General features: G+C 45.5%; 4 protein-coding genes and 1 long non-coding RNA gene across 14 annotated transcripts; 4 read left to right on the forward strand and 1 right to left on the reverse strand.

Moving 5' to 3' along the window:
- Window positions 1-62: 62 nt before the first annotated feature.
- Window positions 63-7,817, reverse strand: LOC148392501 (uncharacterized). The gene is made up of 2 exons (XR_015860977.1): window positions 7,443-7,817; window positions 63-3,160 (listed from the first exon to the last, which is right to left on the reverse strand). It is a non-coding gene; the product is annotated as an uncharacterized LOC148392501 (long non-coding RNA).
- rpz (rapunzel) lies at window positions 749-5,847 on the forward strand. Of its 4 annotated transcripts, none has more exons than XM_088387799.1 (5): window positions 749-809; window positions 2,007-2,086; window positions 3,480-3,590; window positions 3,710-4,188; window positions 4,264-5,847. In XM_088387799.1, exons 4-5 carry the CDS (start codon window positions 3,715-3,717, stop codon window positions 4,468-4,470), a joined length of 681 nt encoding a protein of 226 aa, XP_088243925.1. In that variant the 5' UTR covers window positions 749-809; window positions 2,007-2,086; window positions 3,480-3,590; window positions 3,710-3,714; the 3' UTR covers window positions 4,471-5,847. The 4 variants fall into 4 exon arrangements, with proteins under 4 accessions (XP_088243925.1, XP_088243923.1, XP_088243924.1 ...); XM_088387797.1 differs by having other exon boundaries at window positions 752-809; window positions 3,480-3,554; XM_088387798.1 differs by lacking the exon at window positions 749-809 and having other exon boundaries at window positions 1,991-2,086; window positions 3,480-3,554.
- Window positions 7,616-12,568, forward strand: LOC148392503 (protein rapunzel-like). 4 transcript variants are annotated; one of them, XM_088387789.1, is made up of 3 exons: window positions 7,616-7,772; window positions 11,046-11,542; window positions 11,637-12,568. In XM_088387789.1, exons 2-3 carry the CDS (start codon window positions 11,049-11,051, stop codon window positions 12,325-12,327), a joined length of 1,185 nt encoding a protein of 394 aa, XP_088243915.1. In that variant the 5' UTR covers window positions 7,616-7,772; window positions 11,046-11,048; the 3' UTR covers window positions 12,328-12,568. The 4 variants fall into 4 exon arrangements, with proteins under 4 accessions (XP_088243915.1, XP_088243913.1, XP_088243914.1 ...); XM_088387787.1 differs by lacking the exon at window positions 7,616-7,772 and adding an exon at window positions 7,870-9,452; XM_088387788.1 differs by lacking the exon at window positions 7,616-7,772 and adding an exon at window positions 9,493-9,851.
- A 4,907-nt stretch (window positions 12,569-17,475) lies between these two features.
- Window positions 17,476-20,918, forward strand: rpz5 (rapunzel 5). 2 transcript variants are annotated; one of them, XM_088387793.1, is made up of 2 exons: window positions 17,476-17,636; window positions 19,196-20,918. In XM_088387793.1, exon 2 carries the CDS (start codon window positions 19,242-19,244, stop codon window positions 20,424-20,426), a length of 1,185 nt encoding a protein of 394 aa, XP_088243919.1. In that variant the 5' UTR covers window positions 17,476-17,636; window positions 19,196-19,241; the 3' UTR covers window positions 20,427-20,918. The 2 variants fall into 2 exon arrangements, with proteins under 2 accessions (XP_088243919.1, XP_088243917.1); XM_088387791.1 differs by having other exon boundaries at window positions 17,588-17,757.
- Window positions 20,919-21,576: 658 nt separating this feature from the next.
- On the forward strand, window positions 21,577-24,716 carry rpz4 (rapunzel 4). Of its 3 annotated transcripts, XM_088387786.1 has the most exons (3): window positions 21,625-21,727; window positions 22,629-22,722; window positions 23,004-24,716. In XM_088387786.1, exon 3 carries the CDS (start codon window positions 23,023-23,025, stop codon window positions 24,193-24,195), a length of 1,173 nt encoding a protein of 390 aa, XP_088243912.1. In that variant the 5' UTR covers window positions 21,625-21,727; window positions 22,629-22,722; window positions 23,004-23,022; the 3' UTR covers window positions 24,196-24,716. The 3 variants fall into 3 exon arrangements, with proteins under 3 accessions (XP_088243911.1, XP_088243912.1, XP_088243910.1); XM_088387785.1 differs by lacking the exon at window positions 22,629-22,722 and having other exon boundaries at window positions 21,577-21,727; XM_088387784.1 differs by lacking the exons at window positions 21,625-21,727; window positions 22,629-22,722 and adding an exon at window positions 21,870-22,328.
- Window positions 24,717-24,940: the final 224 nt, after the last annotated feature.

A 24,940-nucleotide genomic window follows, 5' to 3' on the forward strand; every position in this document is an offset into this window, starting at 1 on the left:
ACTTCTGGTATGCGCAACCTGGCCACTAGGAGCAGTATAACAAAGACAAATGAAGACCACTCTCCAATTTTAAGAATTTCATCTTTAATTTTCTCTTTCAAGGTTTATTTTAAAGTGCTGCTTGAATGTTTTTCCACATCATGTTGTCAGAAAGCATCAACAATGAAATGAAAGCAAATCCCATCAACAAAATGTTGCTGCGACACCCTTACCTCTGGGGGCCACAATTCACCATACTGAGGTAATGTCCTCTGAACGCTTGTGAAAATGGGTTCCTCCCTTCAATTCGTGACTCCATACGAGGATCCTTGCCGGATGTTCCTCAGCCTTCTTCAAATAGAGGCACTAGAGCGCCCCAGTCGTCTTGTGTCTGTAATTACATCTGGAGCTCAACATCTTTTGCTTTGGGGGCTTTCAAACCGTGAAGCAATTTTCCTATAACATAACTCTTTTAATCTGAGATTTGAAAGAAGCAAATGACGATGTTTTAAAAACTCATCTGTCCTATTTCCACACTTGTCCTGATCGTGTTTGGTAAGTCATTTAATTGAACGTAAATGCTTTCTCTTTTTAATATAAATTTCTTCGGCATGTTCTTCCCAATACGTTTACATTTGAAATAATTCACGAGCCTTATAAAACATATACGTTCGTGTTATTTAGCCCAAATGACGTCACACGTTGCCCAAATGCACTGCGTACTGTTGGCGAGTTTGGTGTGCACTTGCAATCGGATCCTCTCGACAGCTGTTCAACGAAACAGGCGTGCTTCTTTTTGTCGCAGAGCAGTTGCAGCAGGACGATGCAGGGTGCGTGCGGGGATTTTTAATTTCGACTTGAATCCGAACACACAAATACGAAGCAAATTCTCAGCGGTTCTTTGTGTTTGTCCCCATATATATATGTCTATTCGTAATTGCAGGCTCGGCGCGGTAATATTCGCCTTGGTGAAGGCGGCGCATCTGATTTGCATGCCCAAGAGGGGCCTAAGGCGTTTGTTTTGGGTCAATACTGCTCCAACCGCCACTGGAGTCGTTTCGATTGTGGGACCGACGCGCTTGGTTTTTCGAGCTCTTTGCTTCACGAGATTTACGGACGCCTCTTTCGAGCGTGCGCCAAACAAAGAGGACGAAAGCGAAGGCAAGGCAGCAGATGGATGCATGCGCGCGCAGCAACTGGCTGTGCGCGTTAAAAGGCTCAATTGTGTCGCATTATTCGCCTGTGTGGAGCAATGAAATGCTTCGCAAGCAGCACTAATACTTTTTTCCACGTTGATTTAAACATTTGGAACGCTTAGAGACGCCAAATCGAGCATGTTTCGTCTTCCAGTGGCATGTGCGCTTCGTTGGTGCGCTTCCTGGTGGACTGCACGGGAATGGGGACTTGCTATACATTTATCCAGCGGAATTCGGCATTTTTACGGCAAACCTTGTATATTTGAGTTACTTTTTAAAAACATGTCTTAGATTTTTTTGTTTAGCACCCATTTGGAGCCAGCGCAAAAGTCCCATTGGCATCTGGGCGCACCTGTGCATCATTGGAGAAGTTTCGTCTTTCTCTTCAACTCTGCTAACTTTTACTGGCCTGAGAGTCGTCGTCAAGCAGTTCTAAAATTCTAAAGTCTCCTTTGGACTTACAAATAGCATGAATGGAGTGTTTGTTAGTGTCTGAAAATGCCGCGGGGGTTTGTAAAGCGTTTGAAATAATTATTTCTGGAACTTGGCTGCGCGCAGACTGACAATCCGGTCTTGGTTTCTATTTGAATACGGGATATGGACCAGAATATGTTCAAACAAAGGGGGGATTCACAGATAATTTGAGGGGGTGCTTTCAATATTCCAAACATTTAATGTGGCGGTTTTAAGAAGCACTTGGAAGAATGGATCTATTAGGCTCCAAATATCAATTTTGCGCGTTTGGAAACATTTGTGGGCCCTTAAATGATGGTTTATTCCAATATTTTCACCCCTACACCGTGAACCTACATGGACGTGTCCATTTTGCAGGGATTGCTGGGAAGAAGAAGGAGTCAGTCGAGGTTGGGCCGTCGGACAAGCATTCCAAGGTGGAAGTCAGCCACTAAAAGGTAAGAAAGAAACAGCCTCTCCATGGCTGCTGTTGGACAATATTGCTTGGAATCCCAAGTGGACAGAGTCTAGTCCGCGTTGATGTCGAGAAAAATCAGTTTTCGGGGTTAATTTGGCGTGTTTGCCGCATTTTTGGAACGGCTCGGGCCTCGGCTGTGCGTTAAAAAGCTAACATGGAGGCGCGGCTAGAGGGAGCCAAAGCAGGCAGGAAAGAGCCTCACCCAGCCTGTGGGCCTCCATTCTTTGCCAGAACGGATGTTTGCCCTTGTTTTAACATCCTCAACAAGTCCGGAAGTCTTTATTATTGCGTTTGTTCCCTCAGTCGTGGTAGTCATTTGAATTTGATTAGGCTCAGTGGTGTGCGCTTCCTTGGCTTTAACTGCCTCACCAACACGGAATTTTTGTTCTGACTGACAGCAAATGTGCCTTATAAATGCTCTCATGGCAGAAAAAAAATCATATTCAAGTATTAAGGATGAACTTTGATGGTAAAATTGTAATGATTTCCCCCACAATTAGCTTAGCCTTTTGCTATACTTTTTGTTTGAGAGCGTTCAAAATGGCTGTCGAGCTGGTAACAGGTGACGTCAGGAGGCTGCTCCTCACTTCCTTGTTTGAATTTGAGACAAAAGTCATCTTTAAAGACCGTTGTCCGTGTTTGATTGCTATTATGTCCATTTGTTCAATTACGTAACTAAATGTTTATGAATGGACGTGGTGTCTTCCATCCCCTAAATGTGTGATGAGAAGTGCCTATTAACTAAGTGAATAAAATTTGAGTTTGCTGCACTTCATTTAAATGATGCGAATCCTAAATTCTGCTTACCTTGCTTGTGCCCCTCGCCCCCCTGAAAATACCCACACATGTCACAAATGTTGCTATATATAAAAATAATCTTACTTGGAGCTTGAATTTTGTTTATTTTGGGCCCACTTCCTAGGCATCCAAATCCTCTTCAATGGCTGCTTACCTCCTTGCGGTCATCTGTAATTCTGCTTCCCCGACTTAGGTCAAACAATATTAAATGGTGGCCGTTGAGCTGCATCACTGGATTGGACCACAACCTCATCATCTGTGTAAACAAGAAAACAATTTAATTACTGCCACTATTAAATGATAGTTCCAATGCCAAGGTAACAGATAAAAAGAACTCTCCAAGTGATGCCATTTCAGAGCAAAACTGGCCACGGTGATTTCAGTCCACTGGTGGTGGTGCTGAAATCACGAGTGGGTTTTGCTTCCCTCTAGTGGTCATGTGTGTAACAACGCAAACACGCGCTGTGGGCTTGTCATTGTGCCTTAGGAGCTGTCCGTGTCCTGTTTGCTAAGATGTTACTGCTTCATGCACTGTGTGCTTTTTATCTTAATGTGGCTTTTGTGTGTCTTTGCAGCTTAGTCCCCACAAGAATTTTTGTTCCAGAGGGAGCTTGAGGAAAGACGGGGCCAAAAAAAGAGACCTAAGCCTTGTAAGCATCCGTGTTGTTGGGGAATCCTCAGAGAAAGTGCGTGAAATGTTTGTCATGATTTCTATGCACAAGATGGAACCAAAGCCCCGAAGAAAGTAGTGCTTTGGCACTTCCGTCTCCATCTCGTATAACTCTTTGATTCTCCCTCCCCGCAGCCACAATGGAAGAGGAGATAGTGGAGGAGCACACCAAGCTGAAGCAGGGCATGGTGAAGGTGCTACAGTGTGTGGCCACCATCTCGTCAGCGGCAGCTGTGGTCAACCCTATCTTTGGCGTCGCGGGCTCGCTAATGCGCGTGGTCCTGCACCACATCGACGACGAGGACATCCGCACACTCAAGCGCGAGTTCGGTTCCGTCAATCGGGCGCTGGACGAGCTCTCGCGCAAGAATCGCCAGGCCCTGGTGGCTATTCAGAAGGAAACACTGGACAGCCAGTACGCCTCGGTGGAGGAGAACCTAAAGAACCAGTTCCGCAAGTTCATGGATCTGGTGGAGGCTCGGCCTGAGCACAGCGAGCGCAAGAAGGAAGACTTTGCCCGCAGCTACGCCGACGACTTGGGCGACCAGAACCTGCACACGCTCTACGACGGTGTGGTCGGGAAGCCCAAACTCTTCAGCCGGCCCATCCTGGAGGTGAGTCTCTCACACACACTGCGGTGACGGGCAGGGGAGAACTTCTCGCTTTGAAGGAGCTTTTGGGTTTTTTAGGTGTTCCTGAAGCACTCGGGTGGCGATCGTCGGGCCATGGAGCGCCTGTGCACACGCCTCACCTACCTGTTCTGCATCGGCCTGATCGCCCTGATGGGCTACGCCGCCGTCATTGGCGACGACGATGCCGGCCTGAGCGAGGAGTGGGCCGAGAAGATGGAGAACGTGCAGGACAAGATGCAGCAGGCGCTGCGTATGTGCCGCTGAACCGGACACGCGCACATCATCCACGTTAGCTTGCGCAACAGCGGTGGGCAAAGACGCGTGTGCTACGGTACTGTTGCCACCCGGTTCGCATTTCCATCATTGAGCATTCACAACTATGGCTTGCGCTTTGTTTTCCTTCTCAAATTGGTTGGAGGTATTTTTCTTTCCTAGATTTCATTGAATAATTCGCCGATTGCTTTATTCAAAGTGTCAATGGGGCAAAAGTGTTACATTTTGTGTATGTTGTTTAACTGGATGGCTGCCAGCCGTTTTGCCAGCATTTTGACTGATAGACTAGTCAGCCCCGTTCCTCCCGACAAATCAACCCGGCTGGCTCTACTCGCCATTTATTTTGCAGCAAAAAGGTCTTCCAGCTTTTTTCTGTTCTTTAGTAATCTACAGTACAACATTTCCCCCAAAACGCTGAGAAAAGATTTTTGCAAGATCAAACATGCCAAATATAAATATAAACAGAACGATGTAAAATGACTGATTCCCGCCTTTCTAAATCTGAGCTACCCTGTGCCCCCCCTCCCCCTCTCAAAAAATGCCCTGCATGTGTTTGCCCGCCACTGTTTGGACAACGCTGGGACCAATCTTGAGTTTTGAGTGCTCCGCAAGCTGCCTGTCAATTTAATGTTGTCGTCATCTTATTAACGATGGGACCGCCCAACCAAATGTCCTCATGCTTTTTGTTACAAGTTAGGACACAAGCCAAGCTGGTGAATTTCCCACAATTGCCATCAGATGAGGCTGGTGAGATGTTCTAAAAATCAGTAATACCAAAAAAAAAAAAAACCTGTCACGTGATGAATGTTATATGGTGATGTCATACCGAGCTCATAGCTGAACACTAAAAGTGGTTACACTTGTTTTAATGACACTAGGTGAAAACGCCGCTTGAGTTGCACCAACACTACCTTTTAACAAGCACTTCTTTCCTTTCACATGCTGTGCAGGATGACTTTAAAAACGGGCATGTAAAGCAATGCCAAGTTGGTCACTTTTTCCTCTACGGGCACTTTATCTTAAAAGCAAAGCAACAGTGGCCACTACAGTTTTTTTAATCCTTTTTTTCCCCAGCCAGCAGTGCCTAAATGTTTATATTCTGTTTTTTTTTTATTTTTTTACTATGTTAGTCATCCTATTAGTTTATATTGTTCTCAACATTAAGCGGTGTAAAAGGAATGAATGAATAATGGGTATGTACAATATACTATGTTAGCTGTTTGATTGTCTAGGACTGCTCTAGTTTTATTTCTGCACGTTTTTAAGCACCACTACAAATAAATATGAGTCCATGCATCCATAATTGTGGGTTATTTCTGCACGTTTTTAAGCACCACTACAAATAAATGTGAGTCCATGCATCCATAATTGTGGGCGTCATTCTGTTTTTCTGTCTGCCTGCTCTCTGGTCTAACATGACTCTAGATTAGGGACAACTGCAGGGAACGAAGACGTTGGAATCGCAGTGGGCATTTTGTCCCTTGACGCCCCCTCCTGTCGACTGAAAATGTCGCATCAATCGCTGCTGGCAGCAGGAGGCGCTAACGGACACAATGTCAGCCGCCTGAAGTAGATGAAAAATAGTGGCTGCTTCTTCCACCAATGCTTTATAAATCCAAATAGCGTGTTTATACTATTGGGGACATGTTAAACTATTTTTTTTGTATTCTCTTACTCAGTCTAAGTTGAAAAGTGAATTCAATAAAATATCCATCTTTCCCTAAGTACCTCTAAATTAATTTCAGAAGGCAAAACGGTACGTGACTATGATTAACGTGTATCTGATGTAATCTTAGAAGTGTTACAATGTTGAGAGGTAGCAACTTGGTGTGGTTCAGCTAAAGATGCTTGCGAATAAGATGTGCTGTGTGATGTGACGTAAGCATTTCGCAAATTAGCTTTCGAGTTAAGCCGTGACTTTAGTGTACAGTTTTTGTCTTTAAATTTGAAACGGCTACAAATGGGCTTTCAATATATAGTAGTGAATTAATTTCGACTATACGCTACACAGCACAGGCAGCACGTGTACATTTTACATATTGCGTAACTGCCCCGCGACTGACTGGCGATATTTCCAGGGTGACAGGGTGCGCTCTGCCTTTCACCCAAATTGAGCTTGGGTTGGGTCCAGCGGCGCACACAGCGCCACAAGTGCATCAATCGCCATTAAATTACCAGTTGTGCAGTTGCTCAATATGTCCGCCAGGTGTTGCTATTCCTCTCAACTGCAAACATTCCACCTGTTTCGATGTCGCCTAATGTCCATCACATACACGCCCAAAATTTCCTCTTCATTCGTTGCATTCTGTATTATATGTATGTCATCTTCCAAATCAAGTAATTTGGTTATTTAAAATGTAAGACGGTATGGTGACGGTGAGTCCCGAAGCCTCCATTAATAGCCCGTTGAACTTGTTCCACTCGTGCTCAATCTATCGAAAAATGTTGATTTGACCCGCACAGTTCTGCTGCTCATCTCTTTAGGAGGTCACGAGAATCACTCAAGCCAAAACTAAAGATGAGTAAAAATGTAAAAAAACAATCAAAGAATAAAATAACAATCGACACTTGAATTGCTTCCCTTGGGCTGTGGCGTCTATCTTGCAGGATTTGCGTCATCATCGTGAATTTTTGGGGGTGGGGGCAGGTTGGTCGTGGTGGCGGTGGTTGAGGGGCTCATTTGTCATTTTTGCGTATGAAGCAGCATTTACACCCAGCATTTAATAAATTGTGATTTTAGTTTGACACTAACATTTTGATCAATCTTGAAAATACAGCATTTTAGCCCCCCAAAAATCGTCCACTGCGCAACGGGGAAAAAAAGAATTAACAATTATTAATTCTTAAGCCAGACGCGTGTACCACAGCATGCTCTATTTTTTGTGAATGGCTTCAAAATCAACACATACATTTTTAACATATGCACAATCACATATGAAGCATAAATGAGCTCGTCTCCTTACCTTGAACAGAATGTGCGATGTTGTACACCTCCAAGAGATTGCCTAACATTGACCAAAAAGCACAAAAATAGCAACAAAAGAATCAAACAATCAAATCCATCTCCGTACATGTCGACGAAATACCACAGCAAGAAATTGTTCCGTCTGCTTCGCTCGCCTTTCCCTCGCCCTTTCCTCCCTCCTTCCCTCCCTCTATTGCGCATCACTCCTTTCTTTTTTCACTCTCTTCTTTGGGACCCCTCCCCATGCAGCTTTCCCCACACACAAGCAGCAGGCTGCATGGGAATCTTCCACTTAACTTGTCCGACGTGAGAAAGAAGACGCGTATAGGTAAGAATTTGCTGAATTTTCTTATCTGGACCGCAGAGGAGGAATATGTACGCAAAATGGGGTGACGTCAGCTTGGGGGCCACTTGTGCGTAAAAGCGCACATCCATTGCGCATTTATTAGTTTAATTTATTACTAATTATTTTGGCAACCGAAATTGGCTATATTTGATTATTTGTGATGATTTATGGGTGTTTAGAGAACCCCCCCCCCCCCTTCTTTGGAAGAATCACACGCACATAGTCAAGGACACGCACACAAGCGCGCACACGGCTTCCATTTTGTGTGCATGACATCACCACCCTCAGTGTTGTGTTTTATTGATGATTTTTTTTACATTTGTTTTTCATCTAAAATAATATCTAGTAATTGTTTAACGGGTATGTGTATTTTCCTGAAGATGTTTTCTTTTGTGGGTTCATAGTCCTGCCTTTTATTTCACATCTTTTTTTTTTTCCTCACAGTTCATGATTCTACTTTGTATATGCCTCCTTTTTATTTTTTTTTGTGTAATTCTACTGTTGAGGACGAGATGGTGACAGTTTGGCATTTTAGTGCGGCACTAAAATTGGACGAAGGAAAACAGGAAGTACTTTCAATTTAGCCTCGTTGTTTGTCAAAGCTGATTCAATGTCAATCTCCTCCAATTCTGTTTTGTGTGTGTTCAGACAATAACAGCTGTAAGTTCAAGTTACAATGTCCATCTTTTGAAAGTGATTGATGTTTATTGACATATATTGTGGAGGAACAAATTGGTTTAGACAAATATGGAATTTGTTTCTTTTAAACACAGAGAGCTGGTACACTGTTACACTGTGTTTGTCCAATACTTATGTTATTCATTGCTCTTGCTCTATTGTATGCTTCGAAATGTGTTTGTCTTCTTTTCCAAGTGTGTTTGAAGACCTTAAAGAAATTCAGGCGTTGTAAATGCTGTTAAAATTTGCCTAGGGCGGATTTATATGGGATATTTCTATATTGGGAGGTAGTGGTGAGGGGCGAGTATTATTTTAAATGTACTTTGCCATGTGGCATGGTGGTACAAGATGGTGTAAAATTGGGTATCGAATTTGGCCCAGGCACATTGGCTATCCCAAAACATGTAGTGGTTCCAAAATTTCACCAGGAGATGGTGTTAAAGCTTGACATAGGGGTGACCTGATGGAAACTAACAAATCTAATAAATTAAATTGTTAGCAATTGGGAGGACACAACCTGTTCAAACACGGAGCAACGCACAATTTGGGAATATGAGTTTGCTATGCTATAATTTTAAGATGTAACAGCTTGAGCAATATCAATATATATGTTTACGTTAGAAGGACCCATTATTATGTTTAAGTATGATTATGTGTTAAGATTGATCTTTATTAGACAAGATATATGTTATTAATGTTGCAATGTTTTGTCCAACCTGTATTTAACATTGGTGTTCCATCCATATCTGAATGCATTAAGTTGAGAGGAGACATCAAGGGCTAATCGTGAAAGAACGAGCAAAACAGGAAACAGCTGCATCCGGTGACAGACTGCAGTCATGCGCAGTGGTTACTGCTTTAAGCAAGGTTGCCAGGACAACCAGTGGATTCCTATGACCTGGTGCTGGGATTCTGACCTTTCATCTAGATATTCTTATGACCTGGTGCAGGGATTCTGACCTTTCATCTACATATTCCGATGAGGTAATGCCAGAAGCCTATAAATATGTTGTCCGGACACAGAGCGAGCGTGCTTCTTCCTAGTCAGGGCGATGGCCGTGATGCTGCCCGGAGTAAAAGAACGCCGTTTAGACGAAGATGGATTTTTCATTCTTTTTGAGATTGAATCAAAATCTACTAAGATGAATTTCCAGAGTCTTCGAATTGGACTTTGTCAAATTTTAAGGTTCGAATTGGACTTTGTCAAATTTTAAGCTTCGAGGAAGGCAGAAAGGCCAATTTTACTTCTTTGGCTACGCTCCTCACGGCCAGACCTTTCCTCTTTTTTAAACAGAATTCGGATTTTGGAACAAAGGAGAGCAGATCACTTGACTTCTTCAACCAAATAGGATTTTAGACCTTTAGTCTCCTCTTTTGTTCTGAGTGGGTGAATGTTGTTGTTTTTTCGACTTGTAATTCTTTTTCTTGCTTATTCATTAAATCTCTTCTTAATCCTTAATTCGGTTATCGATTATTTTGTATTAACTATGTTGAGCATGGTTTTATATGCAGCAATTAGAACTTTAAAATGTCTTTATTTCCCTATCATAGTCATTCTTTAAATTCGTTCAATTCTTTTTAAAGTGAAGACAGCTTTAATCCTTAACATCAGGAATTGTCAGATCTGGTTCGAAGTAGTTATCTTGAGGTCAGCTAGGGCGAGTGCGCTCTAGTAAATTAACGAATCCCTGAGGTCTTAACAAAGATATCTAAAAATATCCGTAACATAACAAAAGCATCAAACAACCGAAGAGAGACATCATTATGGCGCGGTTATTATGACGACGTGCCTCAAATTTAAGTTACTCAGCACGAGCGTCGTTTGACTTCAGAGGGATTGGCGTCATAAAGAGATTACATTGATTCTTTTAGAACTAATTTAACTCAGGTGGTCAGAGACGTACAAGTCCCTTCACCCCGGCATATCGAACCCTTTAATGGGAAGCCGGTCACTTTAATAAAAAGTGCACGTTTGACAACTTCCTCGTTACTTTTTTTAAACCTAACTGAATGATAACCCAATGTAGAGAAAAAAAATCATTGGCTGAGCGACTTTTTAATCCATCGTGGCTGCTTATGGAATTTTTCTAGCGGCATAAATAATGGATGCAGAGAGTGCAGCAACATGGTAACAAGACGCTTCCTGCCCTACTCATTTTTTCCCCCCCTTGCTGTTGTTTCTTTGGCCTTGTGGATGTGGGCTCGACCGATCTGATGATAGCCAGGCCGTTGTCATGACAACAGCTGATAGCTACCAATTGTGTTGATAAGAAGAAGGGAGATGCACCGAGCTTTTCCTCGTGCGGCGTACACGTCAGGGTGTGCAGGGAACATCAAATTTCATTAAAAAAAGATGATAAGACAAAAGATGATGTATTCAAATATAGCGAGGCTTTTAAAAGGAGACGTTTGTAAAGTCTTCCTTGGAGCCTCATGTGACTTTCTTGCTGTCAAGAAACGAGAGCATGTAAAAAAGAAAGAAGTGAAATGAAAAGACTCGCTGGCACAGTTTCAGAAAAGCAATTGCTTAAAAAGGTATGTCATGTTTTGAATATTTACCATTGTCCTGTCTTGTAGACCATGACTAGTCAAGCGGAGAAGATTTTGGCCCAGAAGAAGGAGGCCATCGAGGCAGCCATGGAGATGTTGGAGCGTGGTGCTGAGGTTGTGGCCAGCGCAGTGGGAGAACTTTTCCCGCTGTGCCAGGCCGCTGCTCCGGTTCTGCGTCTAGCCCTGGACAATGTCCGGAGTAAGGAGGTCTTCTATGTTAAGGAGCAGTTCCTGACGGTCCGCAACAGTCTGGACCTCCTGTCGGGCCAGCTGGAGGACATCGACTGCGAGATCAAGAAGGCCCGGCTGGACTCGCAGTACTTTGCCGTGGAGGAGAACCTGCGCAATCAGTTCAGGAAGTACATGGACATCATTGAAGCCAAGCCGCAGTTCCGTGAGGTCAAGACCAAACTGTTCCTGGAGCATTTCTCCAGGAGTGGCGGCGAGAAGAATCTTTTTGTGCTCTACCATGCACTCATGGGGGACAGCAGCTTTGGAGAGTCCATTCTGGACGTGGTGGAAAGGTACGCTCACTTTGAGGGACCGACCGCTTCATCGGGCCGATACAAAAGATTAGCTCGTAGCTCAGAAGGTGCTGCTGATGTAATGTGTTTCCAGGTACGTCTCCAGGAACCGCCGTCTCCTGGAGGACTTTTGCGTGCGCATGAAGGAGCTCCTTTGCCTCGGCCTCATCGCTCTGATGGGATACACGGCCTTGACCCAAAACCATCAAGAAGAAGATGACAAAATCCAAGACTGGAGCCGCAAGATGGATGAGATTGAGCTCCGCATGAAGATCACCATCCAGTCCTGCGTGGACGCCTTTGCGGAGCAGGCCAAACTGGACGCCCAGCACCTCCTCCAGGAGAAGCAGATCGACAGTCTCCAGGAGACCAGCCAGCAGCTCCTGGACTTCCTGGTCAAGAAATACGACTGGGTGAGCTGGTCGGTGCGTCTCATCAACCATTCGGGGAGCACCTACCGCAACTGGAGGGCTGGCGAGCGCTTCCACCATGTGGTGGGACGCAACTGGTTTGAGGTTCTACAGGTCAACAACATCAACCTGGTGGTGTCCTTCAGTAGCAGACCCCAGACGGTGCCCAGGGACGCCATATTGGAGATGATGGAGGGTGCTGCCCGAAAAGGCAACGCCCCCACCGTCGTGGAGGTCCTGGAGAAGCAGATGAGCGGCTTTGTGGTTCATGCCGTCAGCCGCCACAAGGAGTCAGCGGCGGCGTGGAGTTTCCCAGACGATTGTCACTACTGGGAGAGGCACAAGAACGTAGCCGTGTGTGTACACGCTGACTGAAAGTCGCAAACATTCCAAAACGAGAATTCAATCCAACCTCGAAGCGTAATTCCCCAAACTCTAACTATGACTGTTATGCCTGACACCTTCAAACCTCACCTTAATCTGAAACAAATCACCTTAAACCTTATTGTAAAGCTAATCGCAAACATATCTGTGTCCCAATGTAATTTCCTATGCCAACAAAGTATTTCTGGATTGTTTTGTTCTGAGTGTAAATAAAGCGAGTGCATGGTGAGCATTGAATGGGTTTTGCGTCTTGCCAGCGGACAAGTCGTTTATGGATGTGGCCAAGTGGTTAATTTAATAGGCTGCTCCTTTTTTCGCAGCATAAATGTGATTGACGCTGCAACGTTAGCATCTGCGGCCGCCAATTGAATTCCCCTTCGCACCCGAGTCAGCATTTCCCAGACCGCAGCGCTCTAATCGCCCCGCAGGCGAGTAGCAAAGTGCTTGGCTTAGCATGTGTAGCGCTCATTTCCTAGACGTTGCTCCCAGTCTTATGCGGACCTGCCTGACTGTAAAACGGAAAAATGAGCAGGTGCGTTCAAAGGACGCTTTCAGTTTCCCTCATTTATTTATTTATTTATTTATTTATTTATTTATTTATTTATTTATTTATTTATTTATTTATTTATTTATTTATTTATTTATCCAATTTTCTTTTTCTATATAAATTGGAAAATTGTACTCATGTATGTTGTGTCATGTCATATTGTGTTTTCTTTCGTGGTGAATTCATTCCATGTGTTTTTCATGTGTGCGTATCGTGGCAGCAAATTGATGAGCGGCTTTGCGGCGTTTTGTCAAAGGTAGGAAATATTGATCGGAGACACTCTTCCTTTCCTCCCCCTCGTTAAAAAGCCTCGCGCCAGCGCCGCCATAGCAACACTTGGCGCATCCTGACGGGATTTACAGGCACAACTCGATGGGAAGGCAAAAAAACAAACAAACATTTGTTTCTTATCAACTGATCTCGGTTGTTATCACAATTTTTTCATGTCGTTTTTAAACTTTTAGGAAAGAAAACTGCAGTATTTCAACTTTTTATAAACTTTTGCAGTACTGTAAATAAAAATGAAAACACAAATATAGAAAAGTATTAATCTATTCATTAAATAAGTGTCTTTGAGGGTGCAATGCTCACTTCCAACCAGCAGAGAGGAGCATTGGCCACCTTACAGGTCACGCGCTTTCAAATAGCGTAGAAGAATCACTTTGCAGCGAGGCCAACTTCTGTGTTTTTGTTTGTGTTTGACAGATTAAACATGAAAAAAAAAGCGAAACATTCTTTCTGCAGAGGCCAAAGGTCGATTCTCACTCCCTGCCTGTTGTCACGCACGTTTCCAGCATTTTAAAGGCGGATCACCGTGACCCACCTTGGCCTGACAACTGGAAGTCGTCAAAAAGTGTCGCCCGATTGATTGGAGATTTTGGACTTCGGAACAGGCAGGAAGTCAACCAGCCCTAATTTTTAGAAAAGAAAAAAAGAATGACTCAATGTGCAGGACCAGACAAAAGCCAATATCAATATTTCATAAGCGAAATGAAAGAGCAGGTCGATGCTTGGCTCCTGTAGACTCAGGATGGCCTAATAATGCATCCACCCTGCACTTTGACTGATCCAATTGGATAAAGAGCCTTCAAGTCATACCGAGTCTTCTTCAAAGGGGACAAGTAGAGCCCCCTGGTGGTGACAAATTGTTTACAGGTAAGAGAGAAAGAATCATGGCATAATAAGCGAACTGTGTGCGTGCATCACCTGATGCATGTATCTTGCTCCATCTGCCTCATAACTCATAAAGTAACTGTAATTTAGTTACTTTTAAATTAAATTACGTTTTAAAAGTGTCAGCAGGGATAGGCGTAGGAGTAAAAATGAGTACTGTATCATACTAATAACAGTAACCAATAATGTGATTACTGTTTTGTAATTGGGTTACTATGATCCGTGTGATCCATCTGTGTATGTATAAAATCTGTAAATTTAGTAGGCCTATGTGGAATCGTCAGGAATATAAACACTTGTACACTATGTAATTTGAGTGCTGAAATGTGAAAATGGTTTTATCGAAATAAGTGTATATCCATTCATCCATTATCTCAACTGCACACGCACGCATACAGAGCAAAGCGTGAGAAACAGGAAGTGAAGGAGAACTTTAGCAGGCCAAGACCTCCACTGGGATAATCTTCCTTCTCTCAGCCAATCAGATGCAGACTCACGTTTAGTCATCGGTCAGCTTGGGGGCAAATTTCAGAAGGCCCCCCACACCCGAAACTGCCTTCTAACACAGTGTTTCCCAACCTTTTTTCATTCACGGCACACCTTTTCATTGGAAAAGATCTCGCGGCACACCGCCAACAAAAACCTGTTAAGCTCCTACATTAAAATCAGTTATATTCCAACGAAAGACGTGAAGTCCTATTCCTATATATCAGTGTTTCCCAACCTTTTTTCATTCACGGCACACCTTTTCATTGGAAAAGATCTCGCGGCACACCGCCAACAAAAACCTGTTAAGCTCCTACATTAAAATCAGTTATATTCCAACGAAAGACGTGAAGTCCTATTCCTATATATGTATGGAGAGTCGAATAACTTAATAGAAATAAATACTAAGTATTCTTTAAATTGTATTCCTTTTTTAAAATAAAAGTGACAGTTTTTTTTAAAAAGGTTTTAGACGGTGTAAGAAATAAACTATTTAAAGTGATTGTGATTAAAATAAAAGAATCAACGTGATTTTGTTTACCGTTTTATACTAGGTCTATAAATATTGCAACAATAAGAAAAAAGTCACTTGCTGTTCTGACAGCAGCTCAGTGGCTATCACAGTCGAGGTGTCTCAACTTGACTGTTTATTTCATGTATGTGAAAAATAACCAATCCAGGTTCTCTGGATGAACTGTATGCTCTGATTTCCATAGGACCACAAACACACCACAACCGTCATAGTTGTCTGTCACTGTTAGCAAAAGCACACAGCATAAACTGAATATGTGCCGATGCAATACAATCAGACCGAGACAATATGAAATCTCAAGATTCTCCGATTCTCGATTAGCAAGTGGCTGACCAGGCCTTGCGCGAACTGACGAGTGGTTTGGCGATCCTGTTTACAATGCGCTCCGTAATTAAGATTGGACAATCCCACGGCACAGCTGAACGTCTCTCACGGCACACCGGTGTGCCGCGGCACAGTGGTTGGGAAACACTGTTCTAACATGTTTTTCGGCCAAATATTTACAAATTGAACCTGAGAAAATGTTGATGTTTTATTTCAAACAAAGACAGTGAAGTTACAGGCGCGATTTTAAAGAGAACGCAACAACTGCAAAAACAAACACGTCAAACGCCAATTAGACAAAACTAGTATCATGGCGTCGTTTGTGTGCATTTTGTTTTTAGACAATGGGGGACATTTTGCTGACTCGCGCGTGTATCTCAGTATCTCGGGCAGCAGAAAGTAAATAATCTCCCATGGATGTCACGAAGCAGCACACGGACCAATAAGGATAATTGGATCGTGTGCCCCGCCGGCGCTGCAAGAAAGCGGGCTCAGCGGCGGGGAATCGATAGCGCTATCCTCCCGGCTTTTTATCTCTTTCCTCTCCCGTCGCTTGCTATTGACCCGAGATAGTGACGGATGAGCAGAGGCGGCGCGGGAAGCGGCCCTCCCTCTCGTCCTCCTTTCGTCCTCCACTGACCCCTGCGGGCCAGACATGTCACAAACATGTCCGGAAACATCTGCAGCGACATCCTGGGGAGGTATCTGTTGAAAAATGTATTTCTCGCGGACGAAATGTTCCACGCCCCAAGTATGGAAGAGGGGTGCGCGACTTGTGCAAGCTGCAGGGCGTCCTGGCTTTTCCGACCTTCCAAAATGTGCTTTTTGTTGTTGTTATTGTTGGGCCACGTATTCAAGGGAGGGAAATTTGAAGCACCTGTCACAGCCTTGTATTCATTTTTTTCCCCCTTACTGCAGCCGCAAACCGGTTTGACCCGTCCGTTATTCGCAATGGGAAGCTAATATTGGTGCTTCATCCTTATCTTGTGCGCCTTGTTTGCACAGTTGTATTCCCACAGGCGTTATGCGAAATGTGCCTATGACATTGGCACCTGGCACACGTGAAAGAAACACAACCATGAGAAATCGTCCTCCGAGGTTAAAAAGAAGAACAGCCTACTAGAATGGCGACACTCTATTCATTGACTGGCGGCAGGTGCATGCTGATTCACATTTGACAAGGTGATCGGTTCCATCCGAACAGGCAGCTTTGAGAGGGTGTGTCGACTTATGCAACCACATTGTCTCACTTCTTTTCTTTTCTGAGGAGAGTGGCACTTTGCGGGAAACATTAGACGCTGGCCAAGGTCAGAGAGATAAAAGCCAGTCAATTTGGTCTTCATGTCACTTCAACAAAGCAAAGTGGCTCTGACGAAAAAAAAAATGATTTCATTTTCAAAAGCTCTACTTTGTGAAAACATACAGCCATGTCATCGTCAAATCAATTTAAACACAATGAAACCCTTTTTGCTTTGTTCAGTGCAGCCCTTCTGCTTTGTGCGCCTTGGCCACGAGGGGGCAGAAGAAAGCAGACATCCAAAGGCCAGATTGGCCTACGCGACGGACCGTTTCGGACCGGGAGCCATATGTTTGACACCCTGTTCCAAATTCAAATTTGCCTGTTACCCATCTAACTTGTCGTGATGCGTGATGTGACGTGTAGCCGCGCCGGGCCGCCTGTCACGGTTACAAACGTGGCCTTTCATCTGGCCGCCATGCTGCCTTCCGGCCTCGCAAATTTATGCTTTTGGGGCCGAACGACTGCTCTCTGCAAACTTGTGGGCTCAAGTTGGTGGGAGTGGGTGCGGTTGCTATGGCAACAAGCTCCTAGCTACAACAAGGCTGGTTTTGTCTTGGGGACAACCGGTTCCCTTTTTACTTCCCCTTTCTCACTTTTTGCCCCCCCCCCCCTCTCTCTCTCTCTCTCTCTCTCTCTCTCTTTCTCTCTCTCTCTCTCTCTCTCTCTCTCTCTCTCACTGGGTGTTTCTCCCAGCATGTCCCGGCATGGGAGGAGTGTTTACAGGATGTTATCTCTTTCTTTCCCAGTGTGCCTCACGGTCCGTCCATCCGTCTGGAATGCTGGCAAATGATAGAGGAGTTCCACAGGGGGCGTGACGAGAGGCATCAAGGCTGAGAGAGAAGGGGAGGGGGAGTGGGGGGCGAGAATGCATAAATAGATGGTGCGAGCGGAGACTGGCGCTTGCATTCCCTGCTGGACAAGTTGCACAGAGTCTGAAGGTGAGCCCGGCTTTAATTCTCCATAAATGCCCCGAAAAGCAAAATAACATTTGGATCAAAGAAAGACAAGAATTGAAGCCGCTTGTTGTGGATTTTGATCGTTCAGGTTCAACATTTGAAGGTGAGCTTGGCTTCAATTCCACTTTGGTTGAAAGAAAAGAAAAGACAAGAAGGGAAAAAAAGGAAAGAATTAGAATTGCTCGTTGTTCTGAGAGTGAAATATGATTATATTTTGAGTTTTCAACTTGACGATTTGAATGTCACCTTAATCAACTGCCTCAGAGCTAACACTTTACATAAAAAAAAAAGTCAAATGAGAAGAACCCATTTTGTGCTTGATCATTCAAGTTGGCGATTATTTGAATGTAATCTTGGCTTTGATTGTCTAGTAAAGAACACTTGAGAACATTTTTCGATAAAAGAAAATGAAGTGCACATTTCAAGCACCTTTTTGAAAGAATGAAAGTGAAATTGAATGACTGAAGGCCTTGTTTTGCTCTTCCGATGCATTTTGAATAATCCAATTTGAAGGTATGCTCAGCTTTAAGCCTTCATTAATTTAAAGCATTGAGGGAAAAAAAGCAAGACTCTCTCTTGCACTGCAGGCGCATTGAGACCGCTCAAGGTCCACTTGCCTATGGTTTCACTCTTTAACCGAAAAGCAAGTGAAAAAATCAAATTGGCCAGTCAAGTTGTTTGGATGGTGCTGTTGTCACGCATGACGCGAGGTGCTGTCAAGTGACCCGGAATGTTCCATTTGATTCGTCTTGCGCCGCTAATCAATTGTTCTGCGTTTGAGCGCAAAGAAGGGCCATTTTGTGTTGCTGCTGTTGTTGAAAAGCAGGACAAATCTTCGGCTGGCGTCGTCAAGGCCGCAGTAGAGGGGGGATGGGGAGGGGGGGTAGATGGGCCTCGCCCTCAGAAAAAAAAAAATCAACCTTATGTGTGTGTGCGTGCCAAACTTTGGATAAAAATGCTACACAGTGCGTCATTTGGGGGCACACATGGCGATGAGGACAAGGTTGCTCAAGTGCGCTGCCGAAGGCTTTTCATTATCCAGGCTTGGGTGTGCCTTTTTTCCGCCTTCTCCAGGGAGTCCAACTTAGATCATCTCCCCGGTGTCTTTTCTCCTGCCGACACAATACGTGACGTGTCGGCGCTGTAAAATCCCCCTGCTTGTTTCTTCCACTGTCAGCATCTGCGCTTGCTCTGGCTGGCCGCCATTTTTAGTCAAGTCCAACTAAATGAGCAATCCCAAAGCGTTGATGGGATTCGTGTGTGTGTGCGTGTGTGTGTGTGCAGCCGTGAGGGTGCGGCATCTTGAAGACGCGTGCAGACGTGTCAGGACAAGGTTTGGGTCTTGCCAGGGACTTTGGCGAGCTTTTTGAAGAAAACGTGAGCGCCCATTTTGATGTCTGGAGCGGCCGTCCACCGATCAATTGTAGAATTGAACAAGCCGGCACATATTCAAGACACCAGGCTAGTTTTTGCGTTGTGCTCGGGAAAGTGTCCGAAAATGTCTTCTTTAACGGTGTCTGTCCCTCCATGTGTCCTTTCAGGCTGTGGCGGAATCATTTTAACAAGCGGCTTTGAAATTGCGCAACCATGGACAGCGTGGCCAACTGGCTGGTGGACAACAAGGACAAGATTGAGAAAGGGGTGAACATCATGGGGCAAGCGTCAGAGGTCCTGGCCGCCACGGTGGGCCAGCTGCACCCCATCCTGGAGGCCGTTTTCGTGGCCTCAGCCGAGATCCTCAGCAACCCGGAGGGCAAGGAGGCCGTCTACTTGAGCCAGAAGATTGAGCAGGTCAACCAGAAGCTGGTGGGCATCCAGAGCGACATCGACCAGATCGCCCTGGAGCTGCAGAGGACATCCATGAACAAGCAGAATCTCGACCGTGAGGCGCACATACTGGGCCAGTACGAAAAGTTCCAGGAGTTCATCAACGCCAAGCCCAGCATGAAGGAGAAGAAGAAGGAGAAGTTCATTAAGTATTATGAGAACACGGAGGCCGATTTGAACTTGGACGCCCTCTACAACGCCGTCACGGGGGAGAACACGGCCGGCGACCCCATGCTGGACACGGTGGTTGACACGGAGCAAAGGAGCCGCAGGGCGGTGGAGGACTTCTGCGCTCGGCTCAAGAAGCTCTTTGTGATGGGCCTCATCGCCGTCATGGGCTACGCCGCCCTCCGAGAAGGCGCGGTGGAAACGGGCCTGACGACCAAGTGGCACGAGCGGATGGACGATGTGGAGAAGCGCATGAAAGCGGCCGTGGACCACTGCACGGAGACCTTCGTGGACCAGGCCAAGCTGGACCTGGAGGAAGCACTCAAGGAGAAGGCCTCCTGCGCGGTCAGTGAGGACTTGACGCGTTCACTGCTCTCGGCGCTGGTCAAGAAGTACGACTGGGTCAACTGGTCGGTGCGCGCCTTCAACAGGCGCGAGCGCATCTTCTTCTACAACTGGCTGGCGGGACGCAAGTGCCACGGCAGCGGCGGGGCCAACTGGTTCGAGCTGACCATGGACAACAAGGTCAAGGTGGTGGTGTCCTTCTGCGTGGACCCGCCGCCCATCGACAAGACTCGCATCTATGAGCAGATCGAGCAGCAGCGGCTGAAGGGCAACATGATGGCTGTGGCCCTGACGCTCAACCGCTGCTTCCCTGACTGCCTGGTGCACGCTGTCAGCCACTACAAGGAGGTGGTGGAGTCCAACAACTTCAACGTGGAGTCCTATTACTACGCCAGGCACAAGCGGGCCTTCCTCTGCATCCACCCGCAGTAGAGCCGTGCTGATGTGATGGAATATCTGAACTGGCAGGGGGACATATGATGGAAAATACACATTTTATTTGTCGACTCAGTGTTTGTTGCCGTATGGATTTCTTCCTTTCTTTTTGGACAGAGAATGCGGTCCACTTTTTTTGTTTTTCACAAATGCATATGAACAAGTGTCAGATTGCCGATAAGCGCAAGCAAAAAGATGGCGCCGGTCGGCTTCACCGTGTCGGCAAAGATGAGCATGTTTGAGCTTTGCAAAAGTAACTGAGCAGCAGCGAGCCAGGCAGCCTGTTTGCGTAAACGCTCCCATTGCGGAAGACGGAGATGAGCACACATTGTAACCGATTTTTATTTTTGGCAACAATCTGACGTGCTTGTATCACTGTGATGTTCTAAATGTTGCCTTTTTGTCGTTTTGCAGGTCCATGTTTTGAAATTGGCAAAAAAAGAATGTAATGTACAGAACCTGCGTGAAAATAAATGTACATTAAAAATATTTCTAATTTGTCATTTGATCTTCAAGACCAAAATGTTGAATGGTGACTACTCTTTGGACATGCGTCTTTCAGGCTTCAGCCATCGTGTGCTTTCGGACCAGCCTTCTCTGTTTGCTGTGTCAATATTACTCGTGTTCGTTTCTTACCTAAAGCCATTTAGTGTAGCGTTTCCTATTTACCATACCTGCCGACAATACAGGGAGGGGCTGCTTGCTAAACCATGAAGGTCAGACATCTCCTGAAATGAAGCCCCCAAACGACATTAAGATTGTTTACTGTTTGGAGAAATTCAGGGAGGACTCTTTTGTCCTTTTTATTTGTTGGTATTATAAACACACAGCTGGTTTACAACCAGGCCAAAGAATGCAAAACTAAAGAAAAGCAAAATGTGTCCGGGGCCTTAAATAGGTGTTAAGAAACATGAAATGGAGCAAAGTTATGAGATGTCACAGACACAAGAGGGACACAACAAGCTATATTATAATTAAACTTCGATTAATAATTTTGAATGAAACTTTCACCTCATGTACAATTAAAAAAAAAGTCCACATTTCTTTCCGTCTCAAGTTACAGCTGTTGTGAAAGCGCTAGCTGAATAAGTATGCGTCGGATACCTACGCAATCCATGAAGGGCCAACGCGTTTTTAGTTTACCAAGTGGGTGGAGAGCCGCTTGGGATGACGTCACTTAGTGGTACCTCCCGAAACTGGTGCGCCGAGATCACGTGACCAGAACACGGAAGCACGCTGAAGTGGAACTTTTTGACGTCTTCTGTCTTCGAAACTTTTTTTCACTTCTTTTAGTTGAGGTGAGTAATACGAAATCACTAATTTAGTCAATATTATACCGCTTCAGATTGCTGTTGGGCTGGTTGAGCTCTTCAAACCGACTGTTTCGTTCTCATGTTACTTGTCAATGAGTGCTGCGTTCCCGAAGCTTTGTGCCTTCTGAAAAAAATATGTTGGAGTGGCGTCTTTTGCGATTGTTAAGTGGTAAAAGTCAGCATATTAACAGTAGAACGAGATAAAGTGTTGAGTCCAACTTTTCTGGGCGTTGGTCGTATGAGCGCTTGGTCGTGACGTCACTAACCCGTTTTTGGTGCTTGAGTTTTGCGTTTAGTTTGCTCGTGGGCGGTTTGAGCAATCTTGTTAACGTGGCTGCCTTGTTTGTCTCTCAGCTTGTCGATCGATGGCTTGGCTGGCCATTATGAGAGCTCATTAACGGGCTGTTGGCTTTCAGCTCTCCCATAAGTGCCCTCACGACTGGAGATTGTTTTGTAGGCTGTGGACACTTGAACAATCTTGCACGCAACATGCACCATTACGACGCTTCTGGAACACGCACATGTTGTATGTTTTGACATTTACATTTGAAACAACGCGAAGAATGACCCGTGGCCAGTTCTTAAGGTACACTTAATGTCCACGTCACGCTAAAATGTTGTGTGGTGTTATCTTCATAGGCCTCCGACCGGGCTTTGTTTCAAATATTTTGTCCCTCTCGCGTTTTAAAGTAGTTGCAAAATTCAGCAATTTTTTGGGGGGCTTCAAAACATGTAATTCAATTGAACCCACAGCCAGCCAAGAAAGTAGACGTGGAAAATACTTACAAAAATTTAAAATCAATCTTCTGAAACTACTGAACACATTTTCAGGTTCTTTCTCATTTAATAAGCAAGCACTTTTAATTGTTAAATGTTTTTTAAACAGTTTTAATAACAGCACGGTCTGATGGGAGATGAAAAAACAACCAGCTGGGTGCTGCTGTCCGTCAGAAATCCCCTGGAGCAACGTGGGCAGACGGGTTATTTTCCATTCCCTGGTTACCGTGGCAACCTGCACCTTTTGCTCCAGAGAGTTTGACCTCCTCTTTCTCGTTAATCTCATCCTCGCCCGCTTGCTTGTATCAAGGGGACATTTTGATATCCTTTTAATGTGTACTCAATAAAGCGTCTGAGGGAGAAGCCGCAACATTTTATTGAGAATCTCTGGGGCAAATGTTTAAAAAAATTAAAAAATAGTGCAATCAACAGGCCTTCAATGTGAGGAATGACTTCAGTCTTTGGATATTTTGCTCTCCGATAGAAGCACGGCGACAGCGGAGATGGCCGAGCAGTTGCAGAGGCTCGTGGCGGAGAAGAAGGACATGGTGGAGACGGTGATGGAGGCCTTCGAGCAGGGCGCCGAGGTCGTGGCCGGCATCGTGGGCGACATCTTCCCGGTCTTCTCCATTGCCGCTCCCATCGTCAAATTGGCGCTGGACAATGTGGAGAGCAAGGAGGCGGCCTTCATGAAGGAGCAGTTCCAGAAGGTGCGCGACCGACTGGACGCCGTCTCTGACCAGATGCGGCGCATCCACGAGGAGATCAAGAAGAGCGGCATGGACGCCACCTACTTCTCGGTGGAGGAGAACATCACCAACCAGTTCCGCAAGTACATGGACATCCTCAACGCCAAGCCCAAGTTCCGGGAAGTCAAGAAGAAGCTCTTCCTGGAGCATTTTGACAAGACTGGCGGCGACAAGAACCTGCACGTTCTCTATAACGCCGTGACGGGCGACAACTTCTCGAGCGAGTCGGTGCTGGAGATCGTCCTCAACTACGAGGAGAAAAGCCGCCGGCCCCTGGAGGATTTCTGCGCCCGGCTGAAGAAGCTCTTCTGCCTGGGACTCATTGCTCTGCTGGGCCACGCCGCCCTGAAGGGCTATGATGAAGAAGACGCTCTCCTCAAGGAGTGGGGCGAGAAGATGAAGGAGGTGCAGGAGAAGATGAACGCCGTGATCGAGGACTGTGTGGTGAGCTTCCCCAAGCAGGCCGAGTTGGACGCCCGGCGGCTGGTCCGAGACAACCCAGCGTGGAGCAACCAGCAGCTGGCTGACGCCATCGTGGCTAAGCTGAGGAGCAAGTACGACTGGGTGGGCTGGTCGGTGCGCGTCTTCAAGTCGCCCACGGGTCTCTTCGCCCCCAAGAACTTCCACTGCCCTGCGGGGAGGAGTCGCTTCCAGGTACCCACCTCGGACAACAAACTCAACGTGGTGGTGTCCTACAGCTCCTCGCCCGAGCCGGTGGATGCTGCCCGTGTACGGGAGTTGATCCAGAGCAAGAAGAAGCTGGACGTGGTCGCCGTGGCCGAGATGCTTTTCCAGGAGGTGCCCGGCGAATGCGCTGTCCATGCCGTCAAGACCAGCAAGGATCTGGCTTGCGCCTGGAGCTTCGGCGACGAGCTGCACTACTGGGAGCAATACAAGAACTTGTTCGTGTGCCTTCACTCAGCCTAACGGCTGACGTCAGCGCTTTCCGCGCTTGTTCTCAGACGCACCATTTGTCCCGAGAAGCCAGTTTGGCATGCGCTGGAAAGAAAAGACACAAGTCTGCCTTTTTGTTTTGAAGTGGCCAGTTTAGGATCCAAACATCATCCCGGCAACCCCAATTTCAATTTGTCCTTTTCTGACATCATTAGCACACAGCTAACGCAACCATCGACTTATGTTGCTCTATTTTTGCTTTATTCACATTTATGTTCTGTACTTTATGAATGTATCCGCCGTGCTGTTATTCACTATTAGGATCAAATTTTGGATTGTGTAAGAAAGTTTATCATCGGAGCATTTTTCTGTACTTTATGAATGTATCCGCCGTGCTGTTATTCACCACTAGGATCAAATTTTGGATTGCCTAAAAAAGTTTATCATCGGAGCATTTTTCCTCATATTTACCAAAGATGTATCTATGGAGCGTATTTCATTACAGTGGGATGATGTTATTCTGATAGAATTATCAAAATAAACATCAAAATGAAGATTTTTTTTGGGAGCTGTGTTTTTGCACTGGATTTAAATCGCAGAATTTGTCCCGCTCGCATTTTTCAGGAGGAGCAAAAGGCTATTTTAGTGAGCGGGGAACCACCCTTGCTGCCCTATAATCACATGGTTGCGGCTTTTCTATCTTTGGCGCAAAGCGGCGTGCGTTATTTTCAAACAGCGCAGAAGAAACAAGTCGCAACCTACATAAGTTTAAATGGCG

Source organism: Syngnathus floridae, chromosome 10, assembly GCF_059516105.1.
Source record: "Syngnathus floridae isolate MCC-2025c chromosome 10, RoL_Sflo_1.0, whole genome shotgun sequence".
Taxonomy (NCBI): domain Eukaryota; kingdom Metazoa; phylum Chordata; class Actinopteri; order Syngnathiformes; family Syngnathidae; genus Syngnathus; species Syngnathus floridae.